The following is a 23329-nucleotide window of genomic DNA, read 5'->3' as shown; positions in this document are numbered from 1 at the left end:
GAATTTATAACCTGCTTCAGAATAAATTAAGTCAAAGATACAAAAAAAATCAGTATCTGGCCCAAATATCCAAAATGGCCGTTACAGCAATTTTAACAGCAATTTTGGACTACAAATCAAACAAATACTGAACCACAATACTATTTTCCATTGGGTCACTTTTTTTTTGGCAAAGCAATGATTAACGTAAAAGGGAATTCCTCAAAATAAGCCAGGAAGATATCGATGCTATTGCTTTTATTTAAATTTCAAAGAAAAATAAAGTAAGACAACTCAATGATGATCTCTTCATTTGGAATAGGAAAGAGATGAGGCAAAGGCAGGCAACCATCATGGGCACAGGGTTTGGCATAAGATTGAGTCACTTTCTGTTTGTCCACGAGTGCAGTTGTTTACTCACAATGCAGTATACACACTGACCCCGAGAGGTAAGGGATATAAAAGAGCCATACAAAATAAACATTACTAGGCATTTCTTGTATGCCTAAGTGTCAATGTGCATGAGTGACACCTACTACTGTATCCTATTTGAATCAAGTTTCCACTTCCAAAGAAAGTAGCTCCCATGTAAATAGTTTAATGGGTGGAGAATTATGGACTTTTGCCTCTTTCAACACAAAAAAAACTTTTCCTTTTCTTGATTAACAACCATTTGGAACTTTTTCAGGTCTCATATTCACACTGATCTTTTCAAGAGTTTATCTTGGGTTACATCTGGCCAGAGTGGGGCTGAAACAAAAATATTACTCTACACCCAGTCATGCAAGTGAATATAGAGGAGTATTGCCACTCCAAACTTTGCTAGCATTGCAATATACTGCCATTAAACAAACATCTGGAGGTTTCAGCACCCAACTGATCACTTTCAAGCCTGGGACATGTCAGAGATGCAGAACTGATCCAAATAACCTGCTTCTGTTCAAAGTGGAATTGCAGGTGTATGAATCTACACACTGCCCTGAGTCTGACCTACCACAGGTCTGAGAAGGCAGATGAACACAGCATAATGATAAAAATGCAGAGCGGAAAGAACAAAGAATGCACCTAACTGGATGATAAATGTGTAACCAGAGGCTGTTTAATAAAATGTAGTCAAGCATAGTCCTTACTCAACTGCCTTCTCACTAATCAACAGCAGCAATTTTGTTTCCAAACACTTTTCTTAAAAAAAATTCCCTACCCATAGTCCACCAAAATTCCTTGGAGCCACATTTCCTAATTCATCACCCCTCCCCACTCCAAATCCTGCTTAATTGCTTTAAATAAAAGGCAACTGAAACACAATAGACAATGAGAACTAAGTACATAAATTGGTTGATACACAGTATGAATTGTAATGATACTTTTTTTCCAACATTGTTAAAATGATTAAAAACCTTCAGTCCAAAAGTTTGAAAATGAATTCACTATGGTTGGGTCTCTGATAATAATTGCATCAGCAAGTGGTGTGCTCAGGAGGAGGAAAGAAAAAAAAATCACAACTTGCTTGGATTTTCCAAGCAAAGAATGTATTTATGGTTGCAGCAATAGATTAGCTTTTAAACATACTCTTAATTAGCAACAGTTTCAACAGAGTACCTTCAAAAGCACTCAACAAATCTAATGCCGTGCTTCCAATATTTCATATCCCTAATAGATTTCATTTCAGATGCAATATTCCATTTAGCACTATTTGGTTTTTAGATAATAAAAATGCAACTCACACTTACTCCCTTTACTCTAATTGTCTGGGAATAAGACTTTAATGAAAAAATCATTTGAATGTTCCAAAGAAAATTATTTCCGAACCACTAAATTATTACAGCAGACAATTCTCGCAATGTGACATCATCTGCTAAAACTCCACTCAAAACCCAAGGGAAAAACGTGGTAACACTGAACAAGTGCATGAGAACAGTGTATAGGCAACAATTTCTGACAAAGAGGCATTACATATGGCCTAGTTAGGACTAAGAGAGATATACTGTCTCTAAGTCTGGTGACATACAAAACACAAAAAAATTCTCAAGTAAAAATCAGACTTTCTTTTTCCCGTTTTCAAAATGATTGAACTCAGGAGAATCCATAAGCAACTGCTCAGATGTGACATGACCAGCTGGTTCCCCATGTTTCCAAGGAGGAGTGAGGTGGAGGGGAGAAGGGTGACCAGGCGGTTGCCAGGGTTACGAGTAGTCAGGAGGGTGACGTCAAGGCTGAGCCCCTGCAGTGGCTGGAACTGGCGTCCCAAGGGTGTTGGTAGCAGAGATGACTGGTGAGCCAGCAAGAGGTCCCAGTGGCGATGAGGTTGGCATTGCAGAGATCCCTGCATAAAGACATTAAATAACATGAGTTTTCAAAAGCAGCAAATGCATTTTTAATAGACTTTAATCTAGTGGGCTTCAACTGAGAAATCTGTCTGAGTTATTATACAGAATTATTATTGAACACCAAGTTTGCTATATACTGACCTGACATCATACTGGCTGAGCTGATTGGAGTGCTACCAGTTGGCATGTTAGTACAGGAGCCCATTCGGGACTGGTCTTTCACAATTGGATCTAGAGGACAGAACAGAATTAAATCTACAGTAGAAGCATTCAGAATCTTTCCCAACTTATTTTTTCTCAAGTGGTGAGGACATATCTAATACAGAACTTCACCCTCAATCTAGAATAATCAACAAAATAAAATAGCTCTTAATATTGTCCTTATAACTGGTTGATGTATGTAATGTAGTAACCAGACCAACATCCCTTCAGCATTCCCACATGCACCCCACTGGAAGGGTTGTTCTGAACTCCAGCAGGAAGAATCACAACATTAAGTCCTAATAAGTAGCATGAGGTTTACTTACAAAAATAAGGATGTTCCATAGCTTCTCGTGCCGTTAGACGTGTTTGATGATCATATCGTAGAAGCTTATCCAAGAAATCCAGTGCTTCTGAGCTAACCAAGTGTTGATTTTCACTATGGACAAAACGTTCCCATCTTTTCCGGGAATGTCTGAAACAAGATAAGAATCTTCTATGTAGACAATATACAAAATCACCTATTTCAACACTAAAAGTGCTGGCTACTGACCTGCCCAGAATGTCATTAAACCGAGGGTCCAGCTCAATGTTGTACTTGTCAATGTAGTCATACAGATCTTCTGTGCCTAGCACTTTGGCTATTCGGACCAACTTCAAAGACAGAGAAAAAACAAAGTTAAACTCACTTTGGGAAGAGATTAAACAACAGTCACACTACAAATGAAATTTAAAGAGTTCCAAAACGCATTTGACTTTGATTTTGCTTAAATAATAAAACAATGTGGGCAGAGAAAACTTGCTTGAGTTGTACTGAGTTTGATTACATCGTAGTATTGAATTAAGTGCTGTACTTAGAAGTGAAAAAAATTTATTCAGATTCATGACCAAGTTTCATATATTCCTTCCAAGTCAGCATCCTCTAATTCCGATGAACATACTTTTTAAGCAGACATTTATCACGTCTTTAGGAAGACAGGAAACACAATGATATTTTGGTCAAACGTTTGGTTACCTGTCATAATAACTCACGTAACTCAGTGTCAATGTTTGACTAAAAAACTATCCTGTGAAGCTCCTTACAAAGATTTACTACATTAAAAGTGCTATGTAAATGGAAGTTGCTGTACGACTTCAGAAGAATGTTTCTTACTGTATCTTCTTGTATATGACTTCTTGCACTTTATAATTTGGAGTCTAAATCGGACAGTTGGGTAAATGTGTGTGTGTTGTTCTGTAGATTGCCTTGAAGACTGACAAATTTCTATAGATCATACTCATTTACAACACTTTACACACAACTCAAAATTAATTTAAAAATCAAATAATTTAACAATCAGATGTGCAGAGGGCAATCTGCAGATTCTTTTCAACTTGATAAGCTAGAACATGTAAAACATCTTACTCGTTCACATCCAGCCAGCGACTTCTTAGAGAAATTATATTTTTAAAAGAGAACCAATATAGTATCTTTTTCTACCAGCAGATGGAGATGTTTTTCCACACTTGACATGATTTGTGAATCCTCCTTTGCAGCACATTTTTTCAGCAGTGTTGCAAGTAGGTTGCACCACCCACTGCATTAATCCAGCATTTAAAAAAAGTCATAGAGATGTACAGCACGGAAACAGACCCTTCAGTCCAACTCGTCCATGCTAACCAGATATCTTAATCTAATCTAATCCCATTTGCCAGCACTTGGCTCATATCCCTCTTAAACCCTTCCTATGCATCCAGATGCCATGTAAATGTTGTAACTTTACCAGCCTCCACCATTTCCTCTGACAGCTAATTCCATACACACAGCATCCTCTGCATGAAAACGTTGCCCCTTAGGTCCCTTTTAGATCTTTCCCCTCTTATCCCAAACATATGCCCTCTAGTTCTGGACTACCCAACCCCAGGGAAAAGATCTTGTCTATTTACTCTATTCATGCCCCTCATCCTTTGCAATCTCACACAGCAGATACTACTTGTGTCAATGGTATTAAGGTCAAGTGCATAGCCTGAAGGCACACGAGGGGGGTGTCCAGTATTTGTAAAGTCAACTTTAGTAGTGCAGTGAATGCACTTTAAAAACAGGCGTTTATTTATAGCTAAGACGAACACTCTTACCTGATCGTAATTGTCGTGACCATGGAAAAAGGGCTCTTTTCTGAAGATCATGCTGGCCAGCATACATCCTAAACTCCACATGTCTAGGCTATAATCATACATCTGCAATGAAGCAAAAGCATCTTCAACGAGCTGTAGACTATACTCTAATAAAGGAGTACATTATTCAAAGTACCTTAATTCAGTTAGTGTTTCAAATTTTTCTGAAAATAAAGTCAGAGGGCACATAACGTGCAAGGGGCTCTTTTGGTTAAAAGAAATGGATCCATTAAAGTTTAATTTCCTGTTCTTTCTCAAAATGCCTATTGTTTCTTTGATGCAACGCTTGAATTAAATGCAAGTTCAGGGGCTCAAATTACTGTCAAATAAACCATCTGCACATAAAAAATTACAAACCGTACAAAACATCAATCTATACAATTTTACTAATGTATTTTGTACAATTTTCTCTGCTTTCTTGACTTGCTATCATTTGTTGGGATTTAGTTGCAATAGTGGTCATTCATTACAACAGTATTAAGTAGCTGGTTCTACTCTATAGGCCACACGCATCCACATGTCCTAACTAGGATAATCATCATGGTTCTGAGCAGCAAACATGAACAGCAGTCTTCCTAACTTCAATAGCTCTCAATGCCAGCAAAACCAAGGAACTCATTATTGACTTTTGGCGGGATGTTACTCATGCCTCCCCTACACATTAACAGCACAGAGGTGGAACGTCAAGTTCCTGGGAGTGGTCATCCACAACAAGCTTTCTTGGACTCTTCATGTGGATGGACTGGTTATATGGGCCCAAAGTTTCTTCTTCCTCAAGCAGCTGAGAAATTCTGGCATGATGGTGAATACCTTTGCCAATTTTTATAGGTGCACCATCGAGAGCATTCTGTCTGGATGTACCACTACCTGATATGGCAACTGTACCATTCAAGATCAGAGATAGCTACAGAGAGTGGTGAACTCGGCCTGGACAATCACAAAGGCCAAACTCCCAACTATAAAATCCATCTACCAGGCCTGCTATCAAGGAAAAGCCGCCGGCATTCTCAAAAGTCCATCTCACCCTGGCAATGCTTTTCTACAACCTCTACCATCAGGGAGAAGGTACAAAAGCCTGAACACACGCACCAGCCAGTTTCGAAACAGTTTCTATCCTACTGTTGTTAGAATGCTGAATGGACTCTCAAACTCTTAGCATTTGCCTGTACCTGTGTTTTGTTTTTGCTGCTGTTTACCTATTATTTACTTATCTATGCTATTTAACTCTGTGATCTGCCTGTATTGCTCGCAAGACAAAGCTTTTCACTGTACCTCAGTACACGTGACAATAAATTCAATTCAATCAAGCTAAATGAAGCTAACCACTTTAACTCAGCACTGACCATGATTGAGCACTTTTGGCTTTATAGTTTGGTTAGACACAGAATTATGCAATATTAAATGAATAACTTGCATCTAGGTAGTGCCTTTCACAAACTCAGAATATTCCAACTTGCTTTACAACAAATGGAATACCTCCGAAATGCTCTCACTTCTGCACTGTAGGGAACTACAGCAACCAATCTGCATAAAGCACAATCACAAACAGAAATGAAATAAATGTCTAAACATTTAGTAGCATTAGCAAAGGTGAGGCATAAATTTATTGGATAGATCAGGAGAATAACCCTGAGCTTCTATGCCTGAGGGGTAAAATAGCCCTTTGGTTTAATGTCATATGTGAAAAACAGTACCAAATATGCTGCATTCCATGAAGTAGAGCTCCAGAATATCAACAGAAATTACCACTGAAAGCAAATTAAACACATATCCTTCTGACTCAGCTCAGCAGTAGTACTCTTACAAAAGGACGTAAACTCATCTATATTTTCTTCTAATCAAATTCCGTTAATTCTGTGCAGTGACAGCCCTTCTCCCTCTACCAAAGTTTGGACAGGAATCCCAACCATATGATACCTTTCCAGAATGAAGACTGCATCGAACTGAATACCAAAGAGACTACAAAGAAAGGGAGACATATATTTAGCACTAAATTGTTAATGATGAGCATTCAGTAACTGCACCCCAAAAACTGGTGGAATGTGAATGGAGAGTGCGCAGTTCTGGGGTCTCCTAAAATGCCATCTCCTTTCATAACAGTCATCAGATCAGAGATAACACACATAGGATTTAATGAAATGATCCAAAGCATTTTTTCTCTACCATCTCATGTCTGAAACTGCAATCTCTATCGGAGGTCAGAAATCTTCGTCTGTTACCATATTTTTGTCCATTGCACACTGTTTATGTTGAGGTATTGAAATAAAGTATATGTAATATTCAATCTATCAAAGTATCTCAAAATTAAAATCAGCCTTGGAAAAAAAGCAGTTTAAAAAGTATTCTCCCCGCACCCTATAAGTACTGAAGGACATTCTGCACCCACCTCATACCCACACACACTATTTATCTTCTGTGGCAGCCTGTCTGCAGATGTTATGAACCAGATGCTTCCTGTTGTGTGTGAAAGCATTACGTAGAAAGTTACCTGCTGTTTTCCTATCTCACCACATGGGCCATTGCCTCAATATAGCAAGGCACTTTGTTTATGGCAACAGGGGATTTACAAAGCAGAAAATCTGCATAGAAGGTGGTGTCTTGCAGTTAAAACAACACATCTCCTCACTCTTACTGCTCAACATTCTTAGCATCTCAAGATTACAGAAAGATCATATTCAGGAAAGGCAAATTATTATTTACTGTTCTTATTATTTCTAGTATTTCATGAAATATCATGGTAGCCAATGTGTCACTGACATCAATGATATAGGAGCTTTTGATGTCTCCGAATTCACAATGGGTTTAGATTTCCTGTAACTATCACAATAGTGAACAGAATTAAGTGATGGTTTTCTAGACAACAAAAAGATGAATAAGCTTTCTTTAAGGGAATATCCACTCTTAAGGATTTGACTCAGTCAACAGTGATGAATTTTCAGAAGGCCAGTGAGGAACCAAATATATATCTTGGGAGGTGCAAGCATGGTGGTGGTCGGGGGTGATAATTCTGATGGGTCTGGGAGAGGAGAGAATTAATGTGCACAGAATGTATTTCCCTCAAGAACAGCGACAAAGTTTTTTGGACGTGACAGGATAATTAAAGCTGTTAGGAACCATACAAGAGTTTTGTGTTTATAAATAGAAGCCTTAAGTATACAAGCAAGAATTATGCCAAATCTTTATTGTTGGTTACCTCTTTACTTCAGCTGCACACAATTCTGGTTACCACACTTTGGAAGGGAGATCATGACTGTAGGGAGGGTGTAGAAGAAGTCATGAGAATGGTACAGGAATGATGGAATGCAGCAAGGGTTGTTGTCCTTAGTGCAGAAAAGCTAAGGTGAGATCTTAAGGAGGTTTTCATAATTTGAGATCCGTAACTATCGGAAAACTGAGAACCTGAGAACACACGTTCAAAATATTGGCAAAATAATGTAACAAATTACAATGATATGAAATGTGCTCTCTTGAAAGGATGCTGCAAACAACAACTTTAAATTTCAAAGGTAACTCAGTTCAGACGTAAAAGTGAAAAAATATGAAGCTATGGCACATTCATCATTTCCAGAGTTTCTTTCCAAAAAGTGAGCAAATAAACTGTGTGTTCTTGACTAAAACAAAGAACTGCGGAGGCTAAAAGATCTGAAACAAAGATAGAAATTAGAGAAACTCAGTAGGTCTGGCAGCATCTGTGGAAAGAAAGCAGAGCTAATGTTTTGAGTTCAGTGACCCTTCTTCAGAATTGTTCTCTGCTTTCTTTCCAATGACAGTGCCAGACCTGCTGAGTTGCAATTTCTATGTGTTCTTGACAGTTTTATCCCCCAAAGTATTCAGCCATTTTTATTTAAATTGGGTGACCTGAAAGCCAGAGAAAGCACATGAAAGTGAGAAAGGAAGAGGATGTGCATGAGAATGAGCAAGAGAGCAAAAGCACGAACAATCTGAAACCATATCTAAAAACTAGTCAGGTGTTAGAACTGGTTAAATTGGCTATAGTAAAATTCTTAAGCAAAATGAGTTAACTGAAAACAGGTGCACATTGGATTCTATCAGGCACAGCTGGATATGAATCCTGCTTTGAGATAATCCAGTCAATCTATGACTGCTCTTAAATACATGTGCTGTAAAAATTTACAAGGTAAGGTGGACATGATGAATTATAAAATTTCAGGTTTTTGGAATCATTAAACTAAGAGTTTTACAAGGATTTTAATAGCACAATAATTGTTTAAAAAATCAGAATAGAACTCTTACTTTAACAGTTTACAGTTCAATTCATCCGACATGTACTTTATTTATCCAAGCCATTGTTGGATAACCTTTACTGCAACTGGTGAAATCTCTTGGCACCATGTGACGTATCCAAAAAGCAGAAAACACCATATATGGTTCTAAGTTTGACCCTTGCTCACACTTGTACAGAACAAGTGAGTTAGCTTAGCAAGTGCCTTCCGTCAGTATGAACTCAAGGAAAAAATATTAAAACCCGTAAGATAACAAAGGATATTATATTCCATTACAGCAAAAAAGCACGTGAAGTTAACCGAAAACCCCAAAATACCTCTCAGAACCATAGAGATGCACAGCACAGAAACAGACCCTTCAGTCCAACTCGTCCATACTGACCAAACATCCTAAATTAATCTAGTCCCATTTGCCAGCATTTGGCCCATATCCCTCCAAACCCTTCCTATTCATATACCCATCCAGATGCCCTTTAAATGCTGTAATTGTACCAGCCACCACCACTTCCTCTGGCAGCTCATTCCATATTCAGCCATTCCCTATAGCTTAAATTCTCCAACCCTGGTAACATCCTTGTAAATCTTTTCTGAAGCCTTAAGCTTTACAACATCCTTCCTATGGGAGGGAGACCAGAATTGCACGCAATATTCCAAAAGCAGCCTAACCAATGTCCTGTACAGCTGCAACATGACCTCCTAACTCCTATACTCAATACATACCAAATGCCTTCCTCACTATCCGATCTACCTGTGACTCCACTTTCAAGGAACAATGAACCTTCATTCCAAGGTCTCTTTGATCAGCAACACTCCCTAGGACCATTACATTTATAGTCCTGCCTTGATTTGCCTTTCCAAAATATAACACCTCACACTTATCTAAACTCCATCTGCCACTCCTCTGCCCATTGGCCCAAATGATCAAGATCCCATTGTACTGTGAGGTAACCTTCTTCATTGTCCGTTACACTTCCAATTTTGGTGACATCTGCAAACTTACTAACCATAGCTCCTATGTTCATATCCAAATCATTTATATAAACAACAAAAAACTGTATTTCTCAACTGTATTAAAATGGAAAAAAATCACTTACCTGAAAGGACATGATTGTAAATCTCTGAATACTACAGTCTGGTCAACTGAAATTAATTCATTACACACAAGAGCTTACAACTGCAAAAGAAAATATTTTTCTCACCTGATAATCTACAAGTAGTTCGGGTCCCTTGAAATACCTGGAGGCCACTCGGACATTGTATTCTTGCCCAGGATGATAGAACTCTGCCAGACCCCAGTCAATCAGTCGCAACTGAACATAGTTAAATACAATTTAGAAACATGTTGCGAATAAGGATTGAGAAGGCTATTCTTAACTGATGAATTTATCAACAGCAATTAATAAAGGAAGGTTTACAGTAGTTTATTTCCCATCTTAAATAAGAGCAACTCTTACTGGGATGTGCTCTGCAACCCTAGCAGCTTCCAGATACCTCATTTAGGTGTCCAGTGCTTCATATGCAATTTTAAGCATGGAACAATCAGAAACCACCACTGCTAATCAACTCTGACCGTACCTTTCCAACAAAGTTCAGTAGATAACAATCAGGAGCATTAGACCATGAATAAGTCATTTGACTTCTTCCAATACAAAATCATTGTCAAGCTGCAACTTCTCTTCATACCTTTAATGTGCTTGATTCAACTAACAATCTTAAGTTTAAAATTAACCAAAATTCTACTTTATTTGGTGAAGGGTTTTAAGTTTTACTCGATAGGTCTGCTCGTTCTCTCGTCATAAACTTTGCAAATTATGGAAATAGTTTCTCCCAGTCAACCATAACTGACCCCTTAATATCTCAAAGACTGGAGTCAAATAAACTTCTAAATTTCAGGGAGTACAGCCAGACTTTGATAATTGCATTTGAGCCCCAAAGGTTAAGCCACAAATAATCATTTGTGTAAATCCATACTGCAACCCTTCCTTCTAAAGCCTTATCTGAATTGAGTTCCCTACCATTGCCCCAGCTTCATTAGTAATTTATTCATAAGAAAACATTCACACATACAGTTTAAAAATTTACACTTTTAAGATGAAGATGGGGAGAAATTGTTTTCTTCAAGGACTGTTAGTCTAAGGAATTCTCTTCCCCAGAAAAGTGGAAGTTGGGTCACTGAATTTATTGAAGGCTGAATTAAGAGAATGAAGGTTGAGACCACACCAGATCAACCACGATCTCACTGACTAATAGAATAGGCTCTAAGGATCAAATAGTCTTAAATCCCAAATTTCCATAAAGAAAAGATCAAACTGATAATAGGTTACAATGTATATCAATGTTTAGAATGACCCACAGTCAGTAATTCTACTCTTCATGCACACTAATCACAACTTGGGAGTTCCAGTTTGATTAACCAGAATTGAGGTAGCTGCACTAAATCAGTCATTCCAATTCTTAATGTGTAGGATTTCTGCAATAACTTGCAGTATAGCATAAGTATTATTACTACATGTCTGAAGCTATTTTAATGCAGTGATGGTGTTTCAAAACTCAATCTCAAAAGATGTGGAGTGAACTAGTTGTGTGTTACAAAGGCTTTACTTTACATTTCACTGCTGCTTTTAATTTAATGCAACTTCAGTTAAAGGATTCAATAAGCCTTGAAAAGGAGTCCCACAACAACATCCTTCGATTGCTGCAGAACATGCCATTTTCAGCTTTTTTGAAAGTCTTAATAAAAGTGCATTTCAAGAACACAACAGGCAACTAACTGAAGGCAGCCAATTCTTCCTTCCCTGTGAATTATCTAATATCCAAATAGTTGTTTGGGAACACAGAATTTGAGTACTGTCAATATCAGATATTTTGCTGGAGGTTTTCCAAGTTGCACTCATTATTTTTCAAAGGATTCTTGGACGAGGTCAAAAAGTGCACAACATGTTTGAGTAGATATGCCTTGGTACTAACTTTACTCATTGCAGTAATGTATTGCAAAGGAACAATGGCATGTGCACCTTCAAGTACTGAGCAATTGTGTTTGTTTTGTTACCTTTCTATGTTCATGGTCAATCATGACGTTGTGTGGCTTCACATCTCTGTGCATGATTCCCATACTATGGCAATAATCCAGGGCCTACAAACAAGAGGAACATTATCCAACTAGCGTTAGTACACTCTCTCATTAATTAATAAGACCGACAAGTAACATAAATTAACTAGATTTCATTGTAAATTATAAGATATGACAAGACAAGAAACCCACCAAAGGTTCATTTCATTAACAACTAATTATGTTATTACTACATTAAAAACTTTAACAATCCAAAACAACCACAAATTTGGATGATGCCCACAGAAAGGTTTATTCTGAGTGAAAGTCGAATAAACATCACATAACCACTGGCGTGACACCCTTGAGCTTCCCAGTTATTCCCGCATGAATTTTGTTTTGGCCCTGCAATTGAAACATTTATCCTGTACCAACCCCCATAGTACTGATGCTATAGGCACATTTATTAGCAAAATTGCTCACAGTAAAACCTGCCCAGACTGGAAAGCTAAACATTTCACAATGCTTAGATCAATGTACAAAGGGCAAAGCAAGGTGAGTTTGTGGATTAGTGACGCAGTAACTCAACGTATTATGTTAAAATCACAGGGGCCTAACGAGGACCCTTTTGGCAGTTGATTCTACCCTTGGTGAAGGTAATACCTTAAATAAAAAGCTTAAATATCACTTGAGAGTAAAAAAAAATTGCAACTTACCCTCAATAATGCTGGTGCACTTATTAATGGGTATTTGCTCGTCTATAAATGACCAATAATAAGTTCACTAGCATTATTAAAGTTATGTTGCAGACCAGCAAATGCTCTTGACAGTTTAGAAAAAAGAATGAGAATCAATGGCTGTGGTAAGAACCAGTTCTAGTGGACAATCATCCTTATATGTTGCAAAGAAAGACATCAAGCCAGGATTAATTCTTCCTGTGCAGCTAAGCCCTCACTATAAGCTTTATCCTATACAACAAAAGTAGGACAAATCCAACCCAGCCATATACTTCACAGTCTACTCTCAATCATGAGGAAAGTAATGGAAAGGGTAATTGACAGTGCTGACAAGCAGCACTTACATAAAAACAACCTGCTTACTGTTGCTCAGTATGGGTTCCGCCAGGGCCACTCAGCTCCTGACCTCATTACAGCCTTGGTTCAAACATGGACAAAAGAGCTGAACTCCAGAGGGGAGGTGAGCGTGACTGCCCTTGACATCAAGGCCGCAGTTGACAGTGTTGCATCAACCTTCCATTGGCTCGAGTCATACCTAGCACAAAGGAAGAAATTTTGGTTGTTGGAGGTCAGTCAACTCAACTCCAGGACATCACTGCAGGAGCTTCTCAGAGTAATGTCCTGGGCCCAACCATCTTCAGCTGCTTCATCAATGATCTTCCCTCCATCATAAGGTCAGAAGTGGGGATGCTCACTGATGACTGCATAATGTTCAGCATCTTTTACGATCCTCAGATACTGAAGCATTCCATGTCCAAATGCAGCAAAACGTCGATAATATTGAAGCTCAGGCTGACAAGTGGCAAGTAATATTCGCATCTCACAGCACCAGACAATGGCCATCTCCAACAACAGAGAAGCTAATCATCCCTTGATATTCAATGGCATTACCATCACTGAATTCCTCCACTATCATCAATCTGGCGGTTACTGTTGGGCAAAAATTTGAATTGTACTAGCCATACAAATACTGTGGTGCAATAATAGATCAGAAGTTTGAAACCCTGCAATGAGAACTCACTTCCTAAATCTAGTGCCTGTCTACCACCTGCAAGGCACAAGTCAGGAATGTAATGGAATATTCCCTACTTAGCTGTATAAATGCAGCTCCAACAAGCAAGAAGCTTGACACCATCCAGGACAAAGCAGCCACTCAATCTACAAACATCCACCACTGATATTCAGCAGCAGCAGCAGTGTGCAGTGCAGAAATTCACCAAGGTTCCTAAAACAACACTTTCTAAATGTCAACAACTATCATCTAGAAGGACAAGGGCAGCAAATATAAGGGAACATCACCATCTGTGGGTTCCCATTGAAGGCACCTTCAGCTTGACATAGAAATGTATTGCTGTTCTTTCAGTATAACTGGGCTATAATCTTGAAATTCCCAATCTTATGGGATTGTGGATCTGTCTGCATCAAGTAGATTGCTGCAGCTCACCATCACTTAGGAATGTCAATGAATGCTGGTCCAGCCAGCAATACTTATATTCTTTGAATGAATTTAAAAAAAAAACTCTCCCCATTTGCTGTTCTCACTTTAAAAATGAGTTATAGCTTTCCAAAACAAAACACATCACTAGCCATTTAACTACATAAAGCTGTAGCTATGAATCAGCCATAGAATCACAGAGATCTATACCATAGAAAAGGGCACTTTGGCCCATCATGGCCACACAGGTCAAAACAAACTCTACCTAACTATTCTAAACCCATTACAGGCAATTAGCCAATAGCCTTGAGTGCCTTGGCATTACAAGTGCACATCTAAATACTTCTTAAACATTGAGGGTTTCTGCCTTTAACACCTTATAGGCTACAAGCTCCAGATACCCACCACATTCTGGGTGAAAAAGTTTTTCCTCATTTCTTCTAAACATTCTGTCCCCTTACCTTAAATCTTTGCCACCTGGTCATTGATACTTCCACCAAGGATTTCTGTCTACCCTATCTACATCCTTCAACTTTATACAACTTTAATCATATCCCTTCTCAATCTCCTCTGCCCTACGGAAAACAATTTAAATCTATCCCTTTAAAACAATCCCTTTTCACAACCAGAACCCTCCCATCCAAGAACATCCTGATAAATCTCCTCTGCATCCCCTCCTGTGCTATCACATCCCTCCTATAATGTGAATTCCAGAAGTGCACACAATATTCTAGCTATAGCCTAACTGATGTTTAATACAGTTCCAGCATAGTCTCTCTGTTCTTTAACTCTACGCCTTAGCTAATAAAGGCAAATATACCATACGCCTTCTTAACCACTCTACCTAGCTGTCCTAATACCTTAAGGGACCAGTGGATATGCACACCGAGGTCCCTCTGATTCTCAGTGCTTCCCAGTGTCTTACTATTCACCATGTATTTCCATGCCTTATTTGTTCTGCCCAGTAATCCTAATCTCACATTTATCCAGATTGAATTCCATGTGCCATGGGCCAGCCCGACTGTGTTCTTCTGTAATCTAAGGCTGCCCTCCTCACTATTTATCATTAATTTTTGTATCATCTCTGAACTTGCTGATAACCCTCCTGCAGTCAAGTCAAAATCATTTCTGTAAAACCACAAACAGCAAGGGCCCCAATACTAACCCTTGTAAAGCCCCACCGGACACAGACTTTCAGTCGGAGAAACACCAGAGAACCATCACCCTCTGCTTCCTGCCACTCAGCTAACTGTGGATCCAATTTGCCAAATGTGTTTAATATAAGTATGGGAGGGTCACCTTTAAGAAAAACATTAAACTGGCTTCCTTCTCAGGTGAATGTAAAAGATCCTGTACCGCTGTAGTGCAGAACAGTAGAGGTGGCCTCCTCAGTATCCTAACCAATGTCATTAAAAAAGTGGTCATTATCACATTGCTTCTTGTGGGACCTTGCAATGTGCAATCTGGCTGATCCATTTCCTAAATTACAATAGTGATTAAATTTCAAAAGGACTTAATTCACTGTAAAGTGCTTTGGGATGTCCTGAGGTCATGAAATGTACTATAGAAATCAAAGACTTTATTTCTTGTATATACTTTAGGGACATAATAGCTGTCATCTTGTTTGTACTAGTTCACTTAGAAGAACTATTATTCCTCCTGTAAAATGCTCACTTAATCATATTTTATGACTCTATATTAATAAAACTAAACTACAGTATTCACACTCATTATCAAAAACATTCTGCATACTTAATAGAAAATATTATTCAACTGCAAATTAAAGCAAAATTTCCCAAGAGAAAAGGTGCTCAACCAAAAGAAGGAAAGTTTACTTTTCACTGGCCTCCAGGAGACCAGCACTGACATACAGCATTTATATGACTAAATCTGAAAACCAAACTTTCTTCTCCTGATAACAGAATCATAGGCCCAATCTTATAAGGACACTAGGCTCCCCCACAGTCCAATTCAAATATGTGCCAATATAGAAGCAGCTTGTAACTATGATAAAAGCAACAGCAAATAGCCAGGCAAACTATCCACCTGGTCTGTTGGTATGACATTTTGCATAAAGTACTAAGCAGAAAGAAAAATCATTAAAGGAAATTGAAGTGCAGCAGGCTTCCTACAGATACTCAAAATAAAATTTAAACAGAAAACACAGCAGTGCACAGGCTGCATAAAGAGGAAATGCAGACCAGAAGCCTCAATTCAAATTAGATTATTGATAATCTTAAGGCTATAAAATTTTAAAACAGCCATTTGCAGCATTACACATGTAAATTAAGGGAAGCAAAACTGCACCAAAAATCACTGCATGCAAGAGTCATCAATCTCAAAAGTCAAAATGATTTTTCTAACTCAGTTATACTATACATTTGACATGCACAGCTAATGCAGGTTTCATTTTAAAATCCATATTTTACACGCAAGATGTTAAGCAAGGTGGATTACAGACTGAGAAAGGAAGATTGACCCTTATGCTAGGTTTTTAATACACTGACAGGCAACACACCCATAGGTGTTAAATCCTAGGTGGATTCTGATGGAGACATAAAAAGGGTGGCTCCTTTCCTCACCCTTCTTATGACTGTTTCAAAGTGATCGCTCAAGTTCCAAACAAAGGTTTAAGAGGGGAAGTTCAGCACAGGCTATATCAATATGACTCGTAGAGCTTAGAAGACTGAGAGGTGTGCTGATCAAGTTCATCCAGGGTGGATTCATTGAAACTTGATTTCCCATCAGAGAAAATAGAACGAGAGGAAAAAACAAAACTAGAGTTGAGCTATTCAGGAACAAAAATGGAAATAGCTTTTTCACATTCAGAATTTGTAGAAATCAGGAATTATCTTCTCTCAACAAGCTATGGATATTTATTAGGAAATCAGAAGATACAGAATTATAGTAAGTAAACTGAAGTGCAGAAGTAAAGTTATTCATGATCTGGATAAAGCTTGGGGAACTGCATAGCCTTCACACGATCCTATAGAAAAACAGCCACTTTGTAATCTGTTCCAAGGTCACATTTCTTCCTTTCTGAGATGAGTGGCGTAGGAAAACCCAGCATTTATTTCCCATTTCCAATCAATCTAGCCAGCCACCTTTCTGAACCATTACAGTCCTTGGGGTGTAAATACACAACGCAGTTAAGACTCCAACATGTACCTGAGCAGTTCAGAGCTGTGATTAGAAGAGATGAGTGTATTCGGAAAAGTGCAAACAGAATATCAGGGATGAGTGTGAACAAAGACAGAAAGGTCAGAAAGTTTCTTTTGACAAGGAATCATGATAAGAAATTCCTGGAAACTGCTCCCACAGCCCACTCTACTCAAGACTGGTTCTTCAGGCCCTTTGACACTGCTTTGGCCATGATTTCCCACCTTCACCCACCAACTTTGCAGGATTTCCATCTGCACCAGAAGGATAACAGTTTGACAGTGTAAAGAACAACATAAAACAAGAGAATGAATTTATGTTTCAAAGTTTTGTTTTTTCAATAAGGGAGGGGTATGGTTTAGCTTCACTTTAAAGGGTTTTTGTGAATGGTAGCAAGAAGTCTGAATGCCTTTTTTGTTTACATGCATTTCAATGCGGTTTCACAATTTTGAAGTAGAGATAGGGTTAACTAGTACAGTGCATTACAAAAAGGCAATAGAAAAAAAATGTGCTGTTGCCTGGTGACAGGAATCTAGTGACAGAAAAACAGAACAATTCACAGAAAATTAGGCAGGTTTATATGCCACAGATAAGATGAGATGGCTGGAAACTGAACTTGCCGTTGCTCTGAAATTAAAGTAATAGTAATTTTAATCCACATTTTTAAAATAAAAGGTGCTTTTTTAAAACCAGGTGGAAGGAAAAGGCATCTTGTAACTGCACAGAAATTCCCTGAAAGGAAACCAGTTGCTGCTGTATCGGTCTGAGTCCAAATGAACAGCCTTAGTGTGGAGATAGTAGTAAACCTGCACTGAGGTTTTGGTAAGGATCTTGATGAAGGGAAAAGAATGATAACATGAGCTTCAATTCTTTTTCAATGTCTACAATGACAATTTTCTACCCTTTGTGTCTCCTAATACAGTTAGGATTTTTTTCTTGTTTTAAAGATAACAAACATAGGGCCCCTCAAGTCAGGATTTCTCTGGGATCAAAGCACCTGAGATACCACAGAAGGCAGCGATCTGAAAAACATTTCAAAGGGCAAAATTTCATATGGCAAAGTCAGAAAGATAGAATATTTCATCTCTGGTGTACAACTGTCAATGGTAAAAAAAAAATTGGATTGTTTTAAAAAAAACTCTGGATAGTTTAAAACCAAAATCAACAGTCTACTTACAAATTATAAACAAAGAATGAATGCAAATATCAAACGCACGAACAACCACCTAAGGAATGTTTGGGAATAACAAGTATATTTCCTAGGTGGAGGAAAACAAACTTTAAGCATGGGAAGAGGGATTTTACATGACATATCAACATGGATATTGAAATAAGTTGGATTCACCCAGTGTTTAAAATGGATCTATCAAGTAGTTGCGTATTGATAGTTACCAACCTCACCCGCTCCTTGTTTCCCCCCGCAATCCTCCTAAATGTTAAATAAGTGGTGCGTGAATGTAGTAAATATTTAGGGGATAGGTTTGCTCGCTGAGCTGTAGGTTTGATATCCAGACATTTCATTACCTGGCTAGGTAACATCATCAGTGGCAACCTCCAAGTGAAGCGAAGCTGTTGTCTCCTGCTTTCTATTTATATGTTTGTCCTGGATGGGGTTCCTGGGGTTTGTAGTGATGTCATTTCCTGTTCGTTTTCTGAAGGGTTGACAGATGGTATCTAGATCTATGTGTTTGTTTATGGCGCTGTGGTTGGAGTGCCAGGCCTCTAGGAATTCTCTGGCATATCTTTGCTTAGTCTGTCCCAGTATAGATGTGTTGTCCCAATTGAAATGGTGGTTTCTCTCATCCGTGTGTAGGGCTACGAGGGAGAGAGGGTCATGTCTTTTTGTGGCTAGCTGGTGTTAGTGTATCCTGGTGGCTAACTTTCTTCCTGTTTGTCCTACGTAGTGTTTGTGGCAGTTCTTGCATGGAATTTTGTAGATGACGTTGGTTTTGTCCATGGGTTGTACTGGGTCTTTTAAGTTTGTTAGTTTTTGTTTGAGAGTGTTAGTGGGTGTGTGCGCTACTAGGATTCCGGGGGGTCTTAGTAGCCTGGCTGTCATTTCTGAAACTTCTTTGATATATGGTAAGGTGGTTAGGGTTTCTGGATGTGTTTGGTCTGCTTGTCATGGTTTGTTCTTGAGGAATTTGCAGACAGTATTTTTTGAGTATCCGTTCTTCTTGAATACGTTGTATAGGTGCTTTTCCTCTGTTTTCCGAAGTTAGTCTGTGTTGCAGTGTGGTGGCTCGTTGGAATAGTGTTCTGACAGCCAGAAATGGCAGCCAAACTACTAAGACCCCTCGGAATCCTAGTAGCACACAAACCCACCAACACTCTCAAACAAAAACTAACAAACTTAAAAGACCAGTACAACCCAGGGACAAAACCAATGTCATCTACAAAATTCCATGCAAGGACTGCCACAAACACTACGTAGGACAAACAGGAAGAAAGTTAGCCACCAGGATACACTAACACCAGCTAGCCACAAAAAGACACGTCCCTCTCTCCCTCGTAGCCCTATACACGGATGAAAACAACCACCAATTCGACTGGGACAACACATCTATACTGGGACAGACTAAGCAAAGACATGCCAAAGAATTCCTTGAGGCCTGGCACTCCAACCTCAATGCCATAAACAAACACACAGATCTAGATACCATCTATCAACCCCTCAGAAAACGAACAGGAAATGACATCACTACAAACCCCAGGAACCCCATCCAGGACAAACATATAAATTGAAAGCAGGAGACAACAGCTTCGCTTCACTTGGAGGTCACCATTGATGTTACCTAGCCAGGTAATGAAACATCTGGATATCAAACCTACAGCTCAGCGAGCAAACATACACCCTAAACCTCAACCTGAGCTACAAACCTTCACAAACCTTGTATAAATATTCTTTATTGAACTTCAACTTTTTCCTAGTTCCCACAGATAGCAATATACAGATTATAAACACTTATATTAATGGCCAAAAGTATGCAAACCACCCAATAGTATAACCATTACACTGTACCTTACAGTTATGGTTAAAATCATACAGCTTTATCTTTTGATTTTCAGTCAAATTGACAAGTAACATACTGCTCTTTAAGCACAAATATCAATTAGGTTTTATTCCAAGGAACTTTAACTGCTAATTTAATAAGAGGGCTGAAAATACTATTTACTTCCTTGAATGGTTACATTCAGCTTATATGAACAAGCAGAGCCTCACTTTCTCAGAGGCCATCTTGCATGGTTGGAGAGCAGATTTTACTATTTGCTTTATCCCAACATTAAAAAGATTTCAGAAAGGTTATAAAGTGCTCAGGTGGATTATCAGACCAGGCAAGCACTTCTTCAACTGGGTTTCACTCAGCACTGTGGCTCATCTTACCACGTGTGGAGAAAGTGAGGACTGCAGATGCTGGAGATTAGAGTCGAAGAGTGTGGTGCTGGAAAAGCACAACAGGTCAGGCAGCATCCGAGGAACAGGAGAATCAACGTTTCAGGCATAAGCCTTTCATCAGGAAATTCCTTCTTGGAATAAGACCTAATTGTCTCATATTTGTGCTTAAAAAGCAGTGTGTTACTTGTCAATTTGACTGAAATCAAAAGATCAAACTGTATGATTTTAACCATAACTAAGATACAGGCATAACCCCTTCATCAGGCTCAAGATAGAACAAGACATAACCAGGATGTATGCTGCCATGCTGATGAGTTGGGCATTTCACCATAACTCCAAATGCATAATTTTACATTTATGCCTGGCTGAAACAGTTTAAATCTCCATGTGAAGTAGTAGAAGTGGCACTTCAGAACCAATAATTTAATCAAGACTCACATTGCTGATTGCTCAAGAAGAAATTTGAGTGTTTGACATCTGTCACCTAAATTTGCAGATACTAATTTTTCAGCACTCAGTGGTTAAAATAGACTGTAGTTTATTTGATGAATTTGAATGTGAATCAGTTTAAGTAGCTGTATTCTACATTTCCTGAACATTATGGCAGTTGTGTCATTACATCAGATTAATCAAAATCAACAGTAAACCCATGGTTCCTATAGCACTATTTTTCTTTAATCAATGTCAGGTTCCTCAGTGAACCCACAGGAATGATATTCCAACTATCAAAATTCTTGCAACAGGCCCTAATTAACTGGAAGCCAGAACCAACACAGATACTGACACAAATGTTGTAAAAAGAAACACCATAAAACTGGGATGGCCGTGGATGTTGGCATCATTTCTGGAACGTTGAACTAGTGCTCAAGTCAAAAAGCTCACTTGTGTTCTGAGAGGTTGAACACTAGCATAATTCTTCTCTGAATTATATTAAGCATTTTTACTTTTAAAGCAAAGCTCTGAAAACTTCAACATACCTTCAAAATCTCATACATATAGAACCGTATATCATAATCTGTTAAGGTCTGGTACAGCTGCTGTAGGGAATACATACAAGAAAAGATTAAGAACCAACTTAAGACTGTTTAACTGAAAATTAAATTCAAGCATAACGAAGTTCAAAATACATTTCCTCTCATTAGCAAACATAATTGTAAATGTGTTTTAATTGCGAAAAGAAAGAAAGCATTCCAAACATAACTGAGAATGCTTTAAAGGGCATCAGTACCATTCAACGTGATGGTCAGATTGACATAAAGCTAGGGGCAGCTGCCGCCAAGGCACAGTGGAGCAACCTAATGTCTTGTAGTCCAAGTTCAATGGGGGGTGGGAAGGGGGTGGAATCAGGCCCCACAGTCCCTCAAATGTATGTAAATATAGTCTTGATTACGACTTGGGTTTGTTTGTTCTCCATATGAAAAGACTACAGAAGCAAACGGTCTAGCCACCATATATGCATATAAAATCTATATTCATGCTTCCCCCAACTAATTCACAGTCTCAGTCGTGACACTGAAGTAAAGTTAGATAAGTTGCTAAATCTCGTGTCTTTTAAGTACATGTTGAAGTGCTGCATATTGGCTATGAAATCTATTTTCAGGCAATGATTTCATATTGATTGGAGGAAAAACTATGCAGAGGTCAGGCACATTCACACAAGGGCAAAAACTATCATCCCAATTCACCCTGACACTTCCCAGAAAACAGGGCCTTTAAACATGATAGAGGTGGAGAGGCAGAGAGGGCTCCGGAGAAAACTGTAGTTGGAAGCACCACTAAGAATGCTGGGGCATTTGACTGAATGCATAAAAGGGCAGAGTTAGATTAATCAATAGGAGAGCTGGAGGATAGATGTGCAAGGATAAGGTCATTAAAGGCTTTATGCATGAAGTTGGATAAATTTATGTTGGTTTTAGAAAAGCAAGGGAGCAAAGGTGGTAAACAGGAATACAAAGTGCAGCTGTGATTTAAAGTAGTTTTCCCTAAGACAGTCACAGGAAAACATGGGTAAATGTATTTGTGAAAATGAAGGTGCCGGTGTTGGACTGGGGTGGTCAAAGTTAAAAGTCACACAACACCAGGTTATACTCCAACAGGTTTATTTCAAAGTACCAGCTTTCAGAGCACAGCTACTTCATCAGGTAGCTAGTGGGGCAGGATCATAGGACAGAATTTACAGTAAAAGATCAAAGTGTCGCACAACCGATATGAAGTATTGAACAAACAGATTGCTGTTAAGTCTTAAATCTTTACAATGGGGATGCAGGTCTTGAGTAATTAATATGTAAATCCCAGGACTTCTTTCAAGTCACAGTCCCAAGATAAGTTAAGGTTTTATAAAAAAAAGTGAATCTCAGCTCAGACACTGTACTAAAGGTGTGAGGTTAGAGTCTGCCTGTATCAAAATCTTGTGTCAGACTGATTCTATTTGCAAAGTGGGAATTTATACAGTGTCACATAGACTGAATGCCCACAGATTGAGCACTTTTTAAAAAAATAGAATATATCTGCAAATGTTTATACATGTGCAGGAGGTGGGCCAGGGGCGCAGTTGGGGGTGTGGTGGCGGATGGGCTCCGGGAGGACGCAGGGAGACAGGGAGGACGCACGGAGACGGGTGGGTAGTGGGGGAGGCAGGGAGATGGGG

At 38.7% G+C, this 23329-nt stretch overlaps 1 protein-coding gene across 11 annotated transcripts in view; it reads right to left on the bottom strand.

Annotated features, from left to right (window-relative positions):
* Positions 1 to 222: 222 nt before the first annotated feature.
* The window catches only part of LOC122560280 (casein kinase II subunit alpha), an 85456-nt gene continuing 62349 nt past the window's right edge, over positions 223 to 23329 (bottom strand). For 8 of the 11 annotated variants that reach the window (XM_043710824.1, XM_043710823.1, XM_043710821.1 and 5 more), the window contains 8 exons: positions 21660 to 21719; positions 11955 to 12038; positions 10105 to 10215; positions 4623 to 4724; positions 3061 to 3161; positions 2834 to 2982; positions 2448 to 2537; positions 223 to 2302 (listed from right to left, as the gene is read on the bottom strand). In XM_043710824.1, coding sequence (XP_043566759.1) covers positions 2187 to 2302; positions 2448 to 2537; positions 2834 to 2982; positions 3061 to 3161; positions 4623 to 4724; positions 10105 to 10215; positions 11955 to 12038; positions 21660 to 21719 — 813 coding nt within the window. In that variant the 3' untranslated portion in view covers positions 223 to 2186. The remainder of the gene's footprint in view (positions 2303 to 2447; positions 2538 to 2833; positions 2983 to 3060; positions 3162 to 4622; positions 4725 to 10104; positions 10216 to 11954; positions 12039 to 21659; positions 21720 to 23329) is intronic. The other 3 variants (XM_043710827.1, XM_043710830.1, XM_043710829.1) reach the window with 3 other exon arrangements.

The sequence above is a fragment of the Chiloscyllium plagiosum genome, chromosome 20 (assembly GCF_004010195.1).
Source record: "Chiloscyllium plagiosum isolate BGI_BamShark_2017 chromosome 20, ASM401019v2, whole genome shotgun sequence".
Lineage (NCBI taxonomy): Eukaryota > Metazoa > Chordata > Chondrichthyes > Orectolobiformes > Hemiscylliidae > Chiloscyllium > Chiloscyllium plagiosum.
The sequence above is the reverse complement of the archived record's forward strand: the minus strand, read 5'-3'. Positions and strand labels throughout refer to the sequence as shown.